Below are 20,416 nucleotides of genomic sequence, written 5' to 3' on the forward strand. Positions count from 1 at the left end.
GGCTTTGTTACGGAGTGAGTAGTGCTCCTTCAATTTTTCAACAAGTGATTGATCAAATTCTGAAAGGTTTGGTGAACGTTAAATCGTACATTGATGATACACTCATTGGCGGGAAAAATTTTACCGAATGCATGGAAAATCTTAAATTGGTATTAAATTGTTTAGAGGAGAATAACGTTCACGTAAATTTGAATAAGTGTTGCTTCTTTTTACCGCAAGTTAATTATCTTGGGCACATAATCAGTGCAAGAGGCATCAGCCCCAATGATGACAAAGTAAAGGCAATTGAAGATGCACCCTCACCATCCAATATTTCCCAACTGCAGTCATATTTAGGATTGCTTAACTATTATTCACGTTTCCTTCCTAATGTGAGCACTTTGTTGAGGCCTCTTTATGATCTGTTGAAGAAGGATACACTTTTTCATTGGACAGACAAGCATCAGAATGCTTTTTTGAATAGCAAGAAACTTTTACTATCAAATAGACTATTGGAAATGTATGATCCCGAAAAAAAATTGATCGTCTCGTGTGATGCCTCACCATACGGAGTAGGTGCCATACTATCTCATGAAGTGAATGGAGAACAAAAACCTATCATTTTCGCTTCATGTACATTGTCACCTGCCGAAAAAAATTATTCACAACTGCATCGCGAAGCATTGGCGATTATGTTCGCAATAAATCGTTTTCATAAATACATTTATGGTTATCAGTTTGAATTGCATACAGACCACGAACCACTTCAAGCAATTTTAAATCCAAAAAAATGTAAGAATGCAATAGCAGTTGCAAGACTTCAGCGATGGGCTGTGCAATTATCCATGTACAACTATATTGTTAAGTACAAACCTTCTTCTAAAATGCCACACGTGGATGCCTTATCAAGGCTACCATTGAAAGGAGAAACAGAAGTGGATTACGTAAAATCGTTAAATATTTCTGAGGAACTTCCTATTGATATTGAATTGATTCAAAAGAAATCTGAAAATGATGCTTTGTTACAAAAACTTATCAAACATTGCTCATCTGGTTGGTCGAAAATGGACCACTCTGACAATGAACTAAAGTATTATCAAAAACTGCAGAATTGCCTATCAATTGAAAACCATTGCCTAGTGTACCGTGATCGAGTAGTTATTCCAAAGGAACTACATGATAAAGTTTTGTGTTTGCTACATGAAGGTCACATCGGAGTAGTAAGAATGAAGATGTTAGCTAGGCAATACGTTTGGTGGAAGAATATTGATAGCAGTATTGAACATTTCGTGGGTCAATGCTCAGTCTGCCAACAAACTCAGAAAAAAACTGCCATCTGGTACGGTCCCTTGGCCAACTACGAAATTTGTATTGGAACGGGTGCATTTGGATCTATTTTATTTCGGTAAATATACATTTATGATCATTGTTGACGCGTTTAGTCGATGGATAGATGGCAATCTCCTTAAAACTTCAAACGCTAATTCCATAATTGATCATTTGCGAAGATTCATTGTCACTTTTAGATTGCCTAGAGAAATTGTCTCAGACAATGGGCCACCCTTCAATTCAAGTCAGTTTATAGAATTTTGTCAAAAGCAAGGAATTAAAGTTACTAAATCACCCCCATAGAGTCCAATGGTTTAGCTGAACGCGGTGTACAAACTACAAAAAATGCATTGAAACGTTTTTTGCTGGATGAAAAGTACCGTTCTTTAACTATAAATGAACAAGTTGACAATTTTCTATTCAAATATCGCAATACACCTAACGCTGTCTCTGGAATCTCTCCTTCGGCAATCATGTTTAAATTTAAGCCACAAACACTAATTGATAAATTGTCTATTAAACAGAAAACTGACGATAAAATGTCAAAGGAAAATAGATGTAGTGAAAACTAAAAATTTCCCAGTCAATAATTTCGAAAAAGGAGAAAAGATTATGTATCTTAACCACTTTAAATCATTTTGCAAATGGATTCCCGGTAGGATTAGGAACAGGATCTCTAAGACATTGTATAGAATTGACGTCAATGATACTATTAGAATAGTTCATGTTTCTTCTCTTAGAAGATCAAAACTTAGTGACAAATATCATCCCAATGTAGCGATAACCATTATTCCAAATAAGGTTGAACAGAAAGAATTTCATGTACAGAAGAAAAAAATTAAAAGAAAACAATCCGTGCGACCTAGATGGTCAGAGTTTTCTTAGCTTAGGCGGTCACTGAGGAAACGAAAACCACAAGGTTTTTATAAATGCTAGGAAAAATCTAAAAGGGGAGAAGTGTAATATAACATACCCTATTGTATCTTGACAAAATACCATTTCATGTAGATTATATTGAAGTATTGTAAGTGAACACAATTTATATAAACAGTTGGTACTTCTCAGGAGAACAAGAATGAACATCCGGTCAAGTATGTATATAAACCCTAAGCACCCGATTGTAAGCCTCTTTGATGTCCGAACCGTTGACTAATAAATACCAAAAGAAGAACCTCGTGTGTTTGTGAGTATTTATACATTTGAAAGACATAACAATATAGATTATAAAAAGTATGCCATAAAACATGATTGTATGCTTTGTTTTGGTTTTATTCTGCAGTTATAAGTAGTGATACAGAACCACCTTGCAGCTACCGTTAAAAATATGAAGTCTGAGTTTTAATTTAGTAGCCATAAAACAGTTTTAAAGACGACTTGAATGCCTGATTTTATGACAAGCACACAAAATCATAATACAACCACAGGCTGCAAGGGATGCTATGATAAAACAATGATAAAATAAGAATAAATCTTCCAAGCATTTAGATTGTTACTTGGGAATATAGTTTTAGTTCATCAACCATTTCATACAATATCAAAGAAAAAAAAAATTAATCGCTTCCCATTTCCTCGTCACATTCAGAACTGTCGCTTACTTCACTTTCACCATAGATGCATTGGTAGATGGCACTAGAAGAGTTTGAGCATCTTCGGACAAATTCAGTTTTGCTTGTTTCGGAAGTGGTCTTATTGTTAAAATTAACGGGTCAGATGATTCAAGCAGACGATTCAGAAGGTCGACGTTTGTTGCTGTTCGGGAGATTTTTCGTGTATGGTCCATCCGAAAGCGCCTTATGTCTTTTTTCTTGACTCCTGGGCTTCCTCAGATAAGTGCCCAATTGGCGCAAGTAAATATGTTATGATCGTCGAGCCATGGATAAGTATTGTATGCACCGTTACAGGCAAATAAAACAACGGGTATTCTGTTCGTTCAGTCAACCGGTTACTACAACAGACACCAAGAATCACATTCCGGGAAGAACAAGGACCACTGTTCGTTCAATCAATCGGTCACTACTACCGACACTGTGAATCACCTGCCGGAGGGAACAGAGACCAATCATTGTTCAGTCAATTTTTGGTCACTACAATAAACACCGGGACTCACCAGCCACGGGAAACAAGAATCACTGTTCATTCAGTCAACGAATCACCTTCTTGTCCAGTTAACCAGTCACTACAAATTGGAATTTGGAATCAAAACTTTAACCCTCGCTTTAACCGCACACTGCTTTGCAACGAAAACCCTTTTTTGAATGCCTACTTCGATTTAACACCAAGAGTAAGTGACGTATGAAGGAGCTGCTCTATGTACAAATGCAAGAAAACGATTATCTGTACACGGTTTACTATAGTTTGGTAATAAAGAAGACTAAGGATTTGGTATGCATTGGGTGGCATTTTAAGTATGCTTTCAAATGTAATTAGCCTGGTTTGCCCAATTTTGCCCAACTTCGAGCTGTTGACCTTGGAAATAGTGCTGATTTTTGGGTCAAAACCTTGAATATCTTAAGAAATATTGATAATAGGAACTTGTTCCCAAGACAAAATGGCGTGTTAAGAAAAAAAAAAAATTCAAAAATTTGCTTTCTGAAAAGTTTTTGCAGAACATTGATTCGGAGGCTCTTACCAATAGAATTACATATGTCTGTAAAAATAAGATATAGCGGGTTGACGTTTGCAGCAAAAATGTTTGTTTTAATATTGTGTAAAACTTTGCTGAAAATACCAAATCGCTATCTAGACAAACAAAAAAAGTATTTTTCCCTATCTCCCTGCTAGGTTGATTAATCATGAAATGGCAAAGCCCATAAGAAGGAGTTTTTAAAGTGTACAAACTTCTCCGAAGACACTATATGACTTTAATGGACCGTTTTTGCATAAACTAAAAAACGCACGTTTTGGCACTTTTAGACCACTGCAGTGCACTGTCACATAAGATATATGGAACTTGATCATCAAAAATCGACCCCATTTCAGTGATTTTAAGTGGTATAGTAGCGATACGTATTGCTTTTTTTATAATTATGAACAACAGAACTGGAGAAACTCCCAGCGAATATTTGTTAATTTATTTAAATTTGCGTGGGTATTTCTTTTTAAATTTTCTTTCTCTATGATAAACTTAGTGAACCAATGTATCCACCATTTTTTTTTTCATTAAATATATGTGGTGGAACTTCTTCTTCTTCTTCAGATATGTAAAACATACATAAATCTCTGGATATTGTGTTTTGAGCTGACCTTGCATCTTTCCATTCGCAAGAATTTTGGAAGAAGGACAAATTAAATCGAGTGTTTATCGATACCTGTAACATCCAAGGTTTCAACCCTCTCTATGTTTCTCAATTGCGTACAATTGAATGTTTTTGCTCAAATCCCAACACAAAAATCCACTGACTGGTTATCTACAATACACCGAAAATAGTTTTCATGTAGCTTTCATTGGAATCGATGATTTTCATCCATAAACAAAATTAATGGAATTCATCTGAATTTCACATAACATTTATGCGATCACGTTAATTTAATATGATTTTTCATATGAATTTCATCGGCCTCATAATATTCATGTGATTTTGTGGTGAGATTTTTACCTGTGTGATCACATGAAAGCTATGTGAAATTCACATGGTTTTCATCCATTAGATATGAGATAAATTTTTTGAGTGTATGACTGGTTTACAACGCGCTTGATTGATTTCTGACCGACTTGAAAACACGCGTTAAAAAATCCTTTGATAAGCCTCCTGTGCCCTAAAGCTAGTCTAAATAAACAAGAATGGCCGCATTACCTTGACAATTCGCTTTTTCGGTCATTCTGTAACTCTTTACTCCTATGGTAAAATGCGAACGTCAGTCTGTGCGTGAAACATGTTCGACATTTCCTCAACCTTTCACTCCAGTGAAAAATCCCATATCTAGATAAACATTTCAAAAGGTCCTATCTGTATTGATCGATTCTCTTCATCGACTTTCTCTTTCGTCAATAACTCAGCTGCAAAACCTTTCCCTGTTGTATTTGACGTTTTGGACTCTAGATAAGAACCTCCTTTATCAAACTATGTGGTAGAATTAGTGCAAAATCTGTTTGCATCCCAGTGGTTATGAAAAGAGAAGGTCGATGAAGAGAATCGATCAAAGCAGATAGGATCTTTGCATGAAGAGATAGCGGCTCGCTGGTACCATGGTGGAGTGAAGAGATAAGACAAAATTCGCTAGATTTTGAGCACAGATTGACAGATGGGATTTTATCATAGCAGTAAAGAGTAACTGAGCCGCCCTCAATCCTCCCACATCGGTCACAACTGAACCTACTCAAAAATGGGTAAACTATATTGGGAATGACAAGTTGACAAATGGATAACATTGGCATGACGACGCTGTTCAATTGTTAACCTGTCACTCCTAAACAAATATCTGCTTTTCTTTCATACGGGCCAGTGTCACAAACGTAAACACTGGTTTTTCCACGAATTTCTTGAGAATGAAAACTCGCTCAAGTAAGCCGTGGTGATGGATGTGTAAATGTAATTTTGACAGATCGATGTCCGACTATACCAGTTATACCACTGAGGCAACACAAGAAAGGGTCAACTTTTAGTCAGCAGTTGTTCATAAAGTTCCACATATGTTATGTGCCACTGTGCAGTGTTCACGTCACACCTCTTCACTTTGCTATCGCCGGACTGGCAACATTGCCCAGCTGAGTTCATGTTTCAGGTGGTATTCTTTTGTTATCATATGACTCGGGGAGGAGTGAAGACGAGGCTTAAGCAGAAACGGTAACCAAAAACGGTAAGGTCGGGGGTTTTCAAGCCCAGGCCCGTCCGCTTCCTAGAGTTAAATGAAAACGAATTCTGCTTTAACCAACCCGATCGCATCACTTACCACAATTGAATCCTGATCTAAAAATAACCCACCTCACTAACACAACTATCCTCCCCGTGAAAGCCGTGGAGATTCAGAGGTGTATTCTGTCTCTAGTAACAACGGACATCGAACTAATCATCCTTCCCTCCCCAAAAGACCGTGAGGACGTGGTCGGCGCTGTGATTGATCTATAAATAGATTGAATTAGTGTGCGGTGTACATTGAAGATGGAAAGCAAATCCCATTCACCATCTACGTGGTACTCTGTACAAGTGCATTAGTTCTGATCAATCACGGGAGGAGCAACTACACTGAGGCAAATAATCTTAAGAATTTCATAAGGTTTGACCTTTGAACGACACATATGAATTTCATAAGCTTGACTTATGAATGATTTTAAGACAACACGACAACATTACACGCCTTTAACCATTTAATTTATCCAAGCGTTTAAAGACGAGTGGTCAACACAAATGTCCTGAAATCTCAACGCCAATGTTTCGGTTCTAGTCTGCTCCGTTTTATTATTATTTGGTCAACATTATTTTTCACATGTCAGGGGAGGCGTGAGGTAGGAACTTGTGAGGACCAGAGCTAGGTATCCAGCTCCTTCCAGGCTGTCAACTCATCATTTTGTAGCCTGATGTGGTGAATGTGGCCTTGGCATTTCTAATCTGTCTGTTTGGAAAAATGTATGTCAAAGTGTAGTTTAGGATAATTTGAAAAACGATTCTTAAAATTGTTGTGTTTTTGACGTAGGACTACGTCTGTGAAAACCAAAAATGGAACATGTAACAACATTATGAAAGATTTTTAACGTTAATAACTCAGCTGCCCCTGGACCAATTTCAATAATTTTATCTCCAATCGATCAGATATATGTCTACGCATCTGTTAAATATAAGACTATATCATTTTTCAAAATGTGACTATTGAAAATCATGTGAATGTGCAACTGTTGCTTTGATAATTAAAATTATCACCGATTACCTGCGAAAAGCTATTTTCCTTACACAGATTTCAAAGTTGAATTCCATCCGGTCTCACCAAACGGTGTTTATTTAATCACCGCGTGGTGAGTGGTGGTGTTCTCCAGTACACAACGAAAGGCTCCCCACAAGCAGCTAGCTACCAAGGCTGGCCTCAGCCGTTGATCGAATTCAGTTCCAATCACCGTGTGTGGTGTCCGGTCGTCGGCATCAGTTGCAGCAGCAGCAGAGCTTTCTGCGCGTAGCGTTGAACATTGTTCACCAGTACATAAAAAAGGCTGCCTGCAAGCAGTGAGCTGCAGCGCACATTAAATCTGGGTTTAGACAGGGCAAGTCAATTGATCAAGCCAGTTAAATTCAACTGACTTGAACGCGAATTGAACGTGTAAACCATGCCATTCAACTGACTTGATCAACTCACTTGAATTGAAAAAAGTTGAAACAGGCTCAACTTTTCAAGCCAATTGAATTCAACTGAGTTGATCATTTGACTTGCCTAGTCTAAACCCGGCTTAATGCATGGAAGGAGGCTGAAGCCGCACCGATATTGATCGGAACCAGTAGCTCTTCGTGAGTTATTGTGGGCCATCTATGTCAAGTGCGTCATACTAAAGAGCATAAGCAGAGAGAACCCCGCTCAAATTCCTATGATGATGATGATGGACCCACCTTTTACCCCTACAAAGGTTTGAGCTGGACGATTTATCTTTAAGATAACTGAATATGACATTTTAACCAGGTTCTCAAACAAAATCGAACTGGTTTCAGTTACAGATATAAATTCCCTCTAAAGTTTACAGTTGCTTCACAGCGATATAAATGTGGAAAAACTCAGGTGTCCACCTCTTAGTTCGCCTTTTTGTCCACCTAAAATATTCATAAGCATTACAAGCAATCAAGAGTTAATGCATAATCAACAAAGCATCCTATTACACTAGCAACCCCGCAATCTGATGCTATCATAATTTTCAGCAATGTCAGGAATGCTCACGAACCCCTAACATTTGCCAGAAAACTTACTACTAACTCAAGGTATCTTTCAAATAAGCTTCAAAATTGCATTTTTTTTTATCAAATGTTAAATTCAGTCCTCTATATCCGTAATACGCGCGCGAGGCTCAAACCTTTGTAGACTACTTTTTTTTTTAATTAATCTACTATAAAATCAAATATTAAAAATCCATCATCACCCTCGTGGCGAACAGAAATAGTTTTTGCAGTGCTACAATAATTAGTAAAAAGTCGTTATGACAGCTATCCATATAAAATAATCCGTTAGAGATAACTTCGTCAAGATACATTATTTGTCAATTCATAAAAAATCACTGGATAACTGTTCAAACGACAGTTTTAACGTGTGAAATGCAGTGTCTTTTAAATTCTGTAAGTGTTGCTAAACGTTTGATATGTCTAGGCATCGAATTGAAAACATTTATTCCTTTAATATATAATGAATTTTGTGAAGCACAAGTCAAGAAATGTGGTGTTCTTATTTCAACCGCGTTTCTAGTATTATATCTATGAAAGTCACTTCCTCTTTCAATTCGATCACACAAATATCGAGGCAGCAAACCGTTAACTACTTTAAAAATGAACACCATAGTCAAATATACAATTCTTTGCTTCACCGACAACCATTGTAAGGCGTCTAACATCAAAGTTGAGGAAGTGAATCTATTACATCTCAAAATCAAACACATTATTTTATTCTGCAAGCGCTGTAATCTCGATATTTGTGTTGCATTGGCCAGAAATAAAATGGAAGGGCAAAAGTCAAGATGAGGAGAGATGATTGATTTGTATAGCTGTATTTTACTGGCAATAGTTAAATCGTTTTTCAGTCGACATAGAATTCCATACTTCTTGGCAATTTTCTTGATGACATTGTCAATGTGAGAGTTGAACTTAAGTGTGTCATCAATAATCACGCCAAGATATTTAATCTCCCGAACGCGATCAATAGTCTCATCATCAATTACAACAGAGACGTTCTCATTTACTCGATTCCGCGAAATTACCATAAATTTAGTTTTACTTGTATTCAATTTTAACTGCTTATACTTCAACCATCTACTTAGAGAACGCAAATCTTCATTCAAGTGTAAAACCGCATCATCTAAATCCTTAGCTGCAATGAATAACACAGTATCATCTGCAAAAAGATTAATGTCGCAAAATCGTTAAACACGTCGCAAGTCATTAATATACATAATAAATAACAGGGGCCCTAATACACTTCCCTGGGGCACTCCAAGGTTATTCCCCACGGGACTGGAAACAGAATCATTAAAAACAGTCCGTTGAGTTCTGTCAGACAAATAGCTTTCAAACCATTTATATGCAGTACTCGTAATTCCAAAGCGCTTGATTGATCTTAACAATAAGGGTCTAGAAATTGTTTCAAAAGCGCGTTTAAGATCCAAAAAAACAGCAACAATCGTATCTTTACACTCCAAGTTATTTTTCCACTTCGCTAATACCAAATTCAACGCGGTTTCACAAGAATGACCTTCCCGATATCCCGACTGTTCTGGTATCAACAAACTATTACTATTTAAATACTCCAACAGCTGGCCTTTAACAACAAGTTCTAAAATTTTCTCTAATGTGTGCAACATGTTGATGGGACGAAACTCTTCAGCTTTAATCGTCCCAGCAACTTTTTGAATAGGGACCACTAAGGATTCCTTCCAAATTTGTGGCACATGTCCATTCAGCAATGATTCATTAATAAGGTCCAGCAAGATGTGGCCAATGACATGAAAGCAATCTTGAATAACTCTAGCATTTACATTATCTACTCCAGCCGATTTTCCTAATGAAAAACAAATAACTCTAAGTTCATCTAATGAAATTGGGTGAAAAACTTCAAATCTACAACTACTATTAACTGGCTGTTTTATTTCATCAGGTTCATCGACCAATTCAATAGATTGATTAATCAATGAAACACTGTCTACGAAATAATCATTAAACTTAGCTGCAATTACTTGTTCTGACTGTTCTAATGTGCCATTAAAAGTTATGGACCGCGGTTTGCAATTACTAGGTTTTAATAAAGATTTCAAAATTTTCCATAACTCTTTGCTGTTGTTTTGATGCTGATCAATTTTCCTTTGAACATATTCACAACGAGTTTTCTTTATCGATTGTGAATACTTATTACGCGCGATTGTGTACCTAGTCCAATGATTGTCATTATTAGATCTACAAAACTTTTTGTACCATTTGTCCCTTTTCCGTTTAAGACGTAAAAGATCCAAATTGTACCAGCTGTTCGAGTTTTTCAAAGAAACAAACTTTTGCTCAACTAGTTGATTGGTACACGTTTTCAAAGCGTTATTAAGAACAGCTGTAGATTCATCTAAGTTACCGGCCGCGAATGGAAAATTCAGGCTTCTCTCAACAAGATTCGAAACAGCTTGCATCGAATATTTCCTCCAGCACTTCAATTTTACAAAATTATCGTTATCGTTAACATGGTCTAAGACATTAATCACTAAAGTCTCATGATCGGTTATTTTCAAATCAGTATCCGTAACTGAACAAATGGAATCAAAATTGGAATAAACGTGGTCAATTAAAGTTCTACTGTGCCTGGAAATACGCGTATACTCATTTACCGTTTGCTTTAAATTAAAAAACTCAGCTAAACGCTTCAAATGATTCGAATTATGGTTATCACGCCAATTAATATTAAAATCACCAGCCAATATATTTAATTTACTCGAATCAAGGAATGTCTCAAACCAGTTCTCTAAAACTTCAACAAAACGCTGGTCACTAGAACTGGGAGAATGATACAAAACACCATAATTACCCATCTTCATGCCACGTACAACTGTAATGCCCAAGAACCAGTTGCCATCAATAACTTCGTTGGTACGAAGATTGAATTGAACTGATTCTTTGACATAAATAGCAATACCTATTCCTACAAAAAACACAAGCTCCTGCTGCAGTTAACAAATAACATGAAGGAGTACCACGTAGTCCTACGTCACCATTGCGTACAACCCCGTAGGGCTGTCCCTTGTAGTTTTTTTAGTTCTGATAAAGGTGGTCTTACTGCCCCCTCTGACAATTCCTATTATAAAGGTCATATTATAACCTTAAATTTTTCGCAGTTTCACGTTGTGCCAAACTCAAGAAAATTGTCCATTGTACTCAATTCTGATCATACACATCAGGAAAACCTGCAAATGAATCAAGAAATGTCGTCAATTGGATTGGTATGGAATTGGATTAGAATGGAACCAAACACTTCCGACATAAAACACCGAGGTAGACGACCATCCTTTCGCTATCTCCCAGGATCAAGAATTGATGCGAATCAAAATGAAACATTTCCGAAAATCGAAAAGTTCCTTCAACCGGAATTGGAAGATTTCCGACTGATTTATTTGTATGTCACATAAAATCGTAAAAGGATGAGGTCCCTCAAAAGATGTAATTGAAAAATGACATGGTCATATGGCACAACATTCGAAAGGTAGTGGGTTCAATGTCCGATTCGGATGAGTTTTTCGTAGGCTTAGAAGCCTCCCAATAACAAGCTGAAAAAGAACATGCATGTGTTCCAGTAGAATCGTAATAAGCCAGTAAAAAGAGGACCGGTATGTCTGCCAAACGTAGACAGAGGACAAAATGAAAATCGAGTAATGATGTGTCACGTTAGGACAACAAATCAATCCCGACAAGCTGTTGATTGACTGTGGAATGTGGGAGCAGGGCGTCGCTCGTTTTTTTTTTTCAATCTTTTTCGTTCATAAAAAAAACTGTAGAATGCTAGCAACACAGAGGAAAAATACCGGAAATGAATACTTACAACGTATCGAGGGCCGGGAGTCTCTCAAAGACATTCATATTCAGCACCGGAAATCTGTTGCCAGTCAAATCCCTGCAAATGGAAACGTTGAAGGGAAACAGAGAAAAGAAAGCAGTCAATACTTATATGGGGAAATGTTTCATTTGAGGCTGCTGGAGTGAATTACTCCTTTGAGTAGAAAACTGATGACACCATCCTTCTTGAACACAGGTTGACACTATTACAGAATGGAATTTTATCGGGATGGGAGATGGGAAAAAATGATATGGCAGTAGGGATCCGAAGGTCTGGATGTCCTTGCCTGTAAGGAGGAATGTTGCATCCTGTGGGGTGTCATCATTGTGCATCATTCTGTGCTGTTCGGGTTATTGAAGAAACAAGCTTGCACTATGTAACATATGCACAGCCGTCATAATGGTGAGGGCTAATAATGGAGGCGCATGATAGATTGTTAACTGAACAAACAAACCGCCAACCGCGCTGGAAATGACGTGATTGCAAACTTGACTTAACCTTAACTTTTGCTGAAAATAAATTTACTCACAGCAGTGTAATGTTATCCATTGGCAGTGAAGTCGGCAGAGTGGTAAGGTCTTTGTAGTCGCACAGCACTTCCGTTGCCCGGCACTTACAGGAGTTGTTGAAGTCATTCCAAGCTGTCGTTCAAAGAGAGGAATTAAATAAACAAAGAAAATAAAACAGTCATGAGAAGAAAGGAAGGGAAAAACCACTTCACACAACCGGTGGTATATATGTGCAGATTCCCGGGGTTGTGTGATGCTGTGACAGGCATGAAAATGAACGACGACGACCACGACAGGTTTTCATTGTCGTCGTCGTCGTCGTCGAACCAGTTGTAAGCAAACGCCTTCTGGCTGTGTCCTCCGGGTTATTAATCAACGTAAATTTCCGGGTGCTAAAACGGCAGTTAGGCTCGATAATATGGGACGAAAACACTCACGTACTACTTCTACTCATGAGAAGAAAAATGGCAACACACAGTAGTAGGAGGGACGAATCGATTTCACTTACCGCAGGAAGTAAATGGCAGATGGTCGTTTAGAGCCGCCGGTCGTTTTCGGAAAAAGTGATCCCAGTAGGATGAATCGACAACGTTATCTGCGGGAGACAGGTTGGAAATTGAGAAGAGCAAAAAATTGATCAGTGAGACATACTTGTGGGGGTCCATGAAATCGACACCACACGTGCTTGTGCAGTGGATTTGGAGGTAACGTTCAACAGGAGTTATTGAGCGTCTATATTTGTGCTTTAAGATTTATGCAAGGGATCATGCATAAGTGACGTAGCATTTTTTGGGTTTGAGAAATTGTGACCAGCCATGTATTAGGCTTGGAAATATAAACTACACCACGGAGTCTCTCGTAGAATAATACAGCCATCTCAGAATTACGGTGGTGCAAAAAATTTAATTTTTACAAAAATAACCTTTTTCAAAAAAATCATTACTTTTGAACCACTGAGCCGTTTACAAAGATCAAAATATCAAAAGAAAGCTACTTTTACATTTAATAAAAAATATATAATGCTAAAGGTAATTGGAATTTTGGATTGAAAAACATTGATTGAATTTGTTTTTTATGGTTTTCATGGTTGTAGACAGAGGAAGCAATATGTTTATATATTTTTCTTTGAAAATTTAGGCATTTTTACACAGTAAATAAAAAATAGCAAGACGGATATCTATTACTGGATAGATAGTAAATAGGAAATAATTACTATCTCCCAGATAAAGACATATCCCTCTCCAACAGCCAGTTAGGTTCAAGCTATTGCAGCGACCCGACGTGCTACAATCGGGCTCCGAGTGTGAAGAGTTTTCGGTTTCACCCCTTCCACACTTCGGTGTGATAAATTTTCTGCGTCAAATACTGACGATAAACAATCTCAGTGTCTGCATTTCGTATGCATTTCACGCGACTATGGCATCGATGCGACCTCATGAAAATACCTTCAAGATACTACCAACCGGTGGAAACTAACGATTGAAAATTGGCTCACTACTTGACTAGCCTATTGGTCCCAAGCAAATCGATTAACCTACCCCATTCTAGTTGAAATTCTAGTGCTACACTTTGTTTGTTTTGATTCGCTATGAAAGTTTGGCAGATAAAATGAGGGGTTCGTGGATTTTCTTATGTTTCGAGGGGTGCATCGATTAGCTTGGGACCGAAGGTAGTACCAGAGCTGAGCCAAAAAATTGAGCACGATTCTTCGGGACCTTCTGGGTCTTAGAGTTACCTCTATGATAATACTCTCGAACTTCCCAAAGCGACCGTCGTTCGAAGATCTGCACTTGTTTGTGCATCATACTCTCGGGTTGCGACTCGACCAAATATTGCGACTCCAGATGAACCATGCACAAAATTGTGTGCATGTCAACCTGAAAACAGACCAGGACATGGTGACTCTACATGACGGATGACATGAGCTGGAGGTGAACAAGAAGAAGTACAAAAAGCGACTTCAGATGGACGATGGAGGAGTGGAAATTAAAATCCATGACGTGTCTGAGAATGTGACGAAGGACGAAATGTTTGCTGCCTTGAAGCAGTACGGTGATAAAGTGAGTGCAAAGGAGCTAACCTGGAGTGATGGCTTTGCATGCAAAAGGATTGCTTCAGGAGTTTGGGTCCTCAAAATGAACTTGCGACGATACATCAAGTCATTTATTAATATCCAAGGTTAGCAATCACTGGTGACCTACCGAAACCAGCCTCAAACGTGTTGACATTGTATGAATTTGTCGCATCCAGGAAGTACATGTGCGGAAAATAAAAAAAAATAAAACTACTGTGACAAAAGGTTGACCTTGACAGTCGTTTGAAGCTAGCACAAGGTTCTAATGGTCCAGGTCCAACCTTTCAAGCAGCAAAGACTGGTTCAGCAGCTATCAGTTTTGCAGCTATATTGAACACTGCAGCACCACTTGTTCCAACACCACCATTTGTGCGAGACAATACGTTACAGGCTCAAAGCCTAAAAAATATCTCCGGCCCGCCTACTGACTGCTACCCTCTACACACCCTCGACCAGTAGCACAGTCCTTGCAACAGCTACTACTGTAGACATTGTAGGCGATATCCAGATCGACCACGAAATGGATCAGTGTTCCCTTGGCTGTCGACAGAAGCAGGCCACTCTCAACGTGTGTCACGCGATCGTCTGTTTGCTCGGCTGCATCCATTGTGTGGTCCTCCTGATTGTTCTTCATAAGCAGTTCTTTCAGTCGATGCGTCGTCGACTTTGGAAAGCAACCGTTTCATGATGAATGTGTGAGTGTTGACCACGTTTTGCGTCCATTGCTGCAATGGAAGCGTTCTGACCTCCGTTGGCAAATCTACCATACAATGAAACCACTGGAAGCGGCTCCCGTTCTGGTTGAGGAGGCTTATTGGATAGCGGAAGATAAAATATTTATTTTGTTGTATCTTTTGACTATATTTTTAAGATGTATTGTATAGTGAACAAGAATTCTCGGCACTGTAAAGTTAATTCGGTTGACGTGATGACGATCAGCTTCTGCCACGTGCCAGCATTCAAAATTCCCATCAACCCAGTCCTTTCCAAGTCCTTGACCATAGAGATTTCCGAGAGTGAAAGTAACGAGTCATGCACTGAAGGTACTCCGTTCAAAAAAGTGAGACGTTCCAAAAAACAAAAAATTGATTCCTCTATTTCAAAAGCCAATGAGTCGATTTAACTTTACTAATAAGAATCTAAAAACTATCCGATCATCCTGATATTAGTAATCTACAATACTAAAATGGTTACCTTACTCCAATCCCAAATCGAGTATACTGCGAGTATTACGGTTAACAATCATATAACGAATTAAAATGTAGGCTCCATCAACATCAATGCTGTGTCCAGTGCAAAGGCGTAGCCAGAAGAGACAGGGGGCAGCAACACAAGCGAGAGTGACGAAGATGATGATGGAATAAACGTCACCATAAAGTCGGTTATCGTTAGTGGAAGTGGAAGTAACCCTTCCACTGATAGTGCGTCGAAAATCAAGTGGCGCAAAAATCTTTCGAAAACAAAAAGAAACAAAATTAAGACTCGATAACTTTTTCAAAGGGACGTATCAACTTTTGTAAACAATGCATTTGATCATCGATTGGGCGTAACTGGTAGCTCGCACACGCTTACTAACACCACTAACAGGTGGGGGGGAAATTCCTCTATCTGATGGTAGTGTTAGCATGCGTGGGCGAGCTACCCGTTACGCCAAATCAACGATCAAATGCATTGTTTATAAAAGCTGATACGTCTCTTTGAAAAAGTTATCGAGAAATGCATTGAATCAGGGATAAGCATGGGGGAAGCTCGGAAACAAGTTTTTGCAAAAAGCTATTTCTGGGACTCCAAACACAGCTATGCCATCGAGAAATGGCGATCAAGGTAGCAGTGGAGAAAAGCCGGACGTTAAGAGGACAAAGTCGAATCTTTGTCCAAAAGTGCGCGCTGGATTATCCAATACTGGCAATCAAGCATAATCAATGAAGGAGGCTGACCAGAGTGAAGAAAAAGCTGATGGAAATGGAGGAGCTTCAGGATATCCCAAAAGTTCATCAGCTGATTCTAACTCAGGTAGTCGCTCCTTCAAAGACGTTGCAAGTCTAGCTTAGATTGGAATAATTTTTTTTTTTTCCTTTATTTGAGAGATTTTTAGCCATAGGCTAGTTCATCTCTAAACATTGGAATAATCGTAAAAGGATACCCGGAACAACAAATGAACACAGAACAACTCATGCTGTACAAGATGCTCTGCTCCTAAAAATAGAGGAGCAAAGGCATGAGAATATAAACCAAAGTTCACAAAATGTAGCTACAATCAAGGTTATTTGTTCCTGGTTTGCAAGCATCAAACAACAGCGACGTGGCTAAAAGATGTGACAAAGGTACTCACCCCTTGGGAAAATGCCGAGCTTATTGCCCTGGACGAGAAAGAGGTCCCTCATCCGGAAATATTCCACGCATTCTTCTCACTAAGTGCAGATTTCAGCGATGAGAGGCTTAAGAGACTCATTGAGAGTCAAAATGATGGTTTAAGCACGAATGGCTGGAAAATATTTAATCGCTCCAACGCAAACAAACATGCCGGGTGGACGTTAAATGTTGATGCAGATTCGCTAAAGACACTGTCGGAACGTGACTTCGTACTGAACTTCCGATTTAGTCAAACGCAGTTAAGGAAAATCAAATATCGAGTATCAAACGATGGGTCTATCGCTCACCCCAAAGACAAAGATGAGCGATCAAATAAACAAAATGAAACCCATTAAGTTCCTGCAAGTGAACCTCCACCATGCAAAAGGTGCTTCTGCTGTATTGAGTCGGAGGTTCAAAAAGGGGGAGCTGGACATGGCGCTTATTCAAGAGCCATGGTCCAACAGAGAAAAAATACAAGGAATTGAAATAAACGCATGTAAGTTATACTATGACGAAAAGCAGACTTCACCTAGAACTGCTATTCTGGTTAATAAAACATTGAAATGCTACCCTATTACAGAATTCATCAAAAAGGGACATCGTCGCAGTCATGGTTGAGGTACCAACCACCAAGGGAAAAAACCGAGATTGTAGTTGCTTCGGCTTATTTTCCTGGTGATGCTCCTGAGGATCTCCTCCAGAGATCGCCTCATTAGTCCAATATTGCAGAGAATACAACAAGTCGTTCACCATTGGCTGTGATGCAAATGTTCATCATATCGTGTGGGGTAGTACGGACACCAACAGTCGACGTGAGTGCCTTTTGGAATTTCTCTCATCTTATAATATAGACATATGCAACAAAGGAAATGAACCTACTTTTTCAAATGCCATTAGACAGGATGGAATCATTTTCTGAAAAGGTAAACGAAAGAATTATAAATTCCTACAACAGTAGCTGTCCTATCAGACGGTCGTCTTCTAACAGGGATGTGCCGTGGTGGAATTTGAAATTGGAATGCCTTCGGAAAGTTTCACGTAAAATATTCAATAAAGCAAAAATCACTTCTGATTAGAATCAATATAAGAAAACCCTATCTGAATATAATAATGAAACACGGAAATCTAAGAGGCGGTCTTGGATTCAAATGTGTGAAAATATAAACAGTACTCCTATAGTCGCGAGATTACAGAAAACTCTTGCGAAAGACCATACGATTGAACTTGGTAATCTTAAATGTCATGATGGAGATTTTACCAAATCTCCCTCTGAAACTTTAAATTTAATTTTGGAAACACCTTTTCCAGGTTCGGTATTGTGTGTGGAATCAGATAATTCTGATTCTGTTGGTGAAATGTGTTCTATAGAGACCTCGCCAGTGTCTCAGAGAACAGAAAACACCGTACCAGATATAGCTGATGAAATTTTCACAATTACCAGAGTGGAGAATGGTGTGAGATCTTTTCAGCCTTTTAAATCTGCGGGTGTGGATGGCATATTCCCGGCACTACTTCAAAACGGTAAAGCAATGCTGATTCCGGCTCTAATTAAGATTTATAAGGCGAGTTTAAGATTAAACTACATTCCATAAAAATGGAGATTGGTAAGAGTTATATTCATACCGAAAAACGGGAAGCGTGAGAAAACGCATTCAAAAGCATTTATGCCCATTAGTCTCTCATCAATTTTACTGAAGACCATGGAAAAGGTGTTGAATGACTTTATCAATTCAACTTACAACAACGCATCCAATATCTAATTTTCAATTTGCTTATCAATCAGGAAAATCAACAGTTACTGTTCTCCATACTTTGGCAAATAAAATCGAAAAATCACTTTCAGTTAAAGAAATCGCACTTTGTTCTTTTTTGGATATTGAAGGAGCTTTTGACGCCATGAAGAAAAGGAACTTCGACACGCACATCGTCTACTGGATTCATACTATGCTTGCAAAAAGAAAAGTCACTTCTTGGCTGGGCAACGAAAGGCTGTCCTCAAGGAGAAGACCTCTCACCACTAATGTGGTCTTTAGTTGTCCATGATCTTCTAAGAAGCCTAGAGGCGAAAGGTTTCGAAGTTGTGGGCTTTGCGGATGGTATAGTCATCGTAGTTAGATGAAAGTTTGACGCTATCATTTCAGAAAGAATGCAACAGGCTCTAAAGTTTACCCAATCTTGGTGTATTAAGGAGGGCCTAAACATTAATCCGTCAAAAGTAGTAATCTTTCCTTTTACTAGAAAGAGGGAGTTCAACCTAAAGGAGTTCAAGCTTGGAGGAGAACAGATCCATCTTAGTGAACAGGTTAAATACCTAGAAGTTATATTGGATGCCAAGTTGAATTGGAATGCTCAGATTGATTCTGTGATCAACAACGTGTGGTAATGCTCCATCACTATTGGTAGAAAATGGGGTTTGAAACCAACAATGACAATGTGGATTTACACATCAGTAATCCGTTCAAAAGTAACTTATGCTTCGTTAATGTGGTGGCCAAAAACGAAAGAGGCTACCGCACAGAGGAAGCGGAACGTATGTGAAATGTTGCGTTCGGATTGGGAAGTCGGTGATCGTCAAGACTCAATCATATTTTTCACAGATGGCTCAAAAATTGGAACACAAACAGGTGCAGGAATCTTTGGCCCTGGGACAAATATTTCAGCAGCGATGGGACAAACACTTACACATTCAAGTATGGCCACGATTTCCACTTGGAACAGTGTTTCAAGTGGAAATCGTGGCCATACTTGAATGTGTAAGTGTTTGCCTAAGGAGAAAATATAGATGTGCAAATATCTGTATTTTTCTGACAGTCAAGCAGCACTAAAAGCGATTCGTGCTTACAAATGTACATCAAAGATTGTTTGGGAATGTATTCTCTTTTTGCGACAGCTGTGCAAAGTAAACTTATATTGGGTTCCTGGACACTGTGGCATTGAAGGGGATGAAAGGGCAGACGATCTCGCAAAATTAGGTTCCAATTCACCGTTTATTGGCCCAGAACCATACTGTGGAATATCAAACTGTACGGTAAAATGGAACTCAAACGCTGGGAACAACAAAGGGTGATGGCCAACTGGATGGCCGTCACGAAGTGCAACCAGTCGAAAAGATTTCAAACTCCAAATGTAACACATACCAAAAAGCTCTTGGAGCTCAATAAACGGGCTCTTAGTATATACACTGGCCTAGTAACTGGGCACTGTAGATATCATTTGAAGGACATTGGTCGGGTTCAGAGCGATATCTGCCGTTTCTGTAGCATAGAACGTGAAACCACGGAATATCTGCTCTGCAGTTGCGATGCATTACACAGGCGTAGATCTAAATTTCTTCGTAGTGTTATCTTACAACCTAGTGGAATTTGGCCTGCTAATCCTGGGAAGGTAATTGGTTTCATAAACCATATCATACCTAATTGGGAAAGGACGTGTCCAGGCAACATCAGTTTGCATGATACGAACAGTA

At 38.7% G+C, this 20,416-nt stretch overlaps 1 protein-coding gene across 1 annotated transcript in view; it reads right to left on the reverse strand.

Moving 5' to 3' along the window:
- The window catches only part of LOC135706708 (relaxin receptor 2-like), a 291,102-nt gene that overhangs the window by 136,668 nt on the left and 134,018 nt on the right, over positions 1-20,416 (reverse strand). The window contains exons 4-6 of the mRNA XM_065228358.1: positions 13,030-13,116; positions 12,542-12,653; positions 11,998-12,069 (exon numbers count right to left, since the gene is read on the reverse strand). Coding sequence (XP_065084430.1) covers positions 11,998-12,069; positions 12,542-12,653; positions 13,030-13,116 — 271 coding nt within the window. The remainder of the gene's footprint in view (positions 1-11,997; positions 12,070-12,541; positions 12,654-13,029; positions 13,117-20,416) is intronic.

Source organism: Ochlerotatus camptorhynchus, unplaced genomic scaffold, assembly GCF_037179485.1.
Source record: "Ochlerotatus camptorhynchus isolate MF236.1 unplaced genomic scaffold, CSIRO-AGI_Acam_v1.1 ptg000289l, whole genome shotgun sequence".
In the NCBI taxonomy this organism is placed as follows: Eukaryota; Metazoa; Arthropoda; class Insecta; order Diptera; family Culicidae; genus Ochlerotatus; species Ochlerotatus camptorhynchus.